This window comes from Phalaenopsis equestris, unplaced genomic scaffold (assembly GCF_001263595.1).
Source record: "Phalaenopsis equestris unplaced genomic scaffold, ASM126359v1 Scaffold001307, whole genome shotgun sequence".
Classification (NCBI taxonomy): domain Eukaryota; kingdom Viridiplantae; phylum Streptophyta; class Magnoliopsida; order Asparagales; family Orchidaceae; genus Phalaenopsis; species Phalaenopsis equestris.
Genome location: NW_018165746.1, coordinates 541,270 through 541,943, shown reverse-complemented (window position 1 = coordinate 541,943; position 674 = coordinate 541,270). Strand labels below are relative to the sequence as shown.

Here is a 674-nt window from a genome sequence, read left to right as displayed (position 1 = left end):
TTAAAAATCCTCATCCAAGCTAGAATTATTGTAACTATCGTTCGTATCTTCACCATTATCGCTCCGCTGAGCATGTGAACCAAAACCTCTCAAAGACCGCGAAAGCGAGATTCTAACCCTCCTCTGCATTGCCTTGCGTCCCGAACTTCTTCTTTCTTCTTCCCCGGCCGCTGAAGCCAGCCTCGTTCCTCCACTTCGCCCCACACTAGCATCTGCCGCTCTAATATCTAGCGACACGTGATCAGGATCGTCGGTGGGGAGCTTGTACCTGTACATCGTGCAAGAATTATGCAGTTTTAGCCACGGAACGATGCAATTCTCGTGGTAAACGTGCTTGCAAGACATCTGCATTGTCTCGTTCCCTACCTCAAACGCATCCATGCAGACAGTTCAATGTGCTTTCTCGTCGCCTGAAACCATCTCAGCAGAGACTTCTCTAATTGTTAGAACCTCTAGCGCCGACCTCGCTGTCGGCAGAGGGTCGTACCGGTTTGGATCGTTCTCCATGTTTCCGGCAAATGTGTCGCCGCCTCCTTCGTCTCCATTGAACGCCACTTGGATGCTTGAGCTGTCGGAGAAAATCCACTCGATGTAATTCTGAACGACAGATCGAAGTCTGGATTGTCCAGTGTTGAGAAAATTAGGGCGAATAAAGACAGTAATCGACACAAATC

The 674-nt window shown here is 49.1% G+C and overlaps 1 protein-coding gene across 1 annotated transcript; it reads right to left on the bottom strand.

Moving 5' to 3' along the window:
- Positions 1-381, bottom strand: LOC110033849 (E3 ubiquitin-protein ligase RING1-like). The gene has a single exon (XM_020737981.1). The coding sequence runs from the start codon at positions 379-381 to the stop codon at positions 1-3; it is 381 nt and encodes a 126-aa protein (XP_020593640.1).
- Between the last annotated feature and the right edge of the window lie 293 nt (positions 382-674).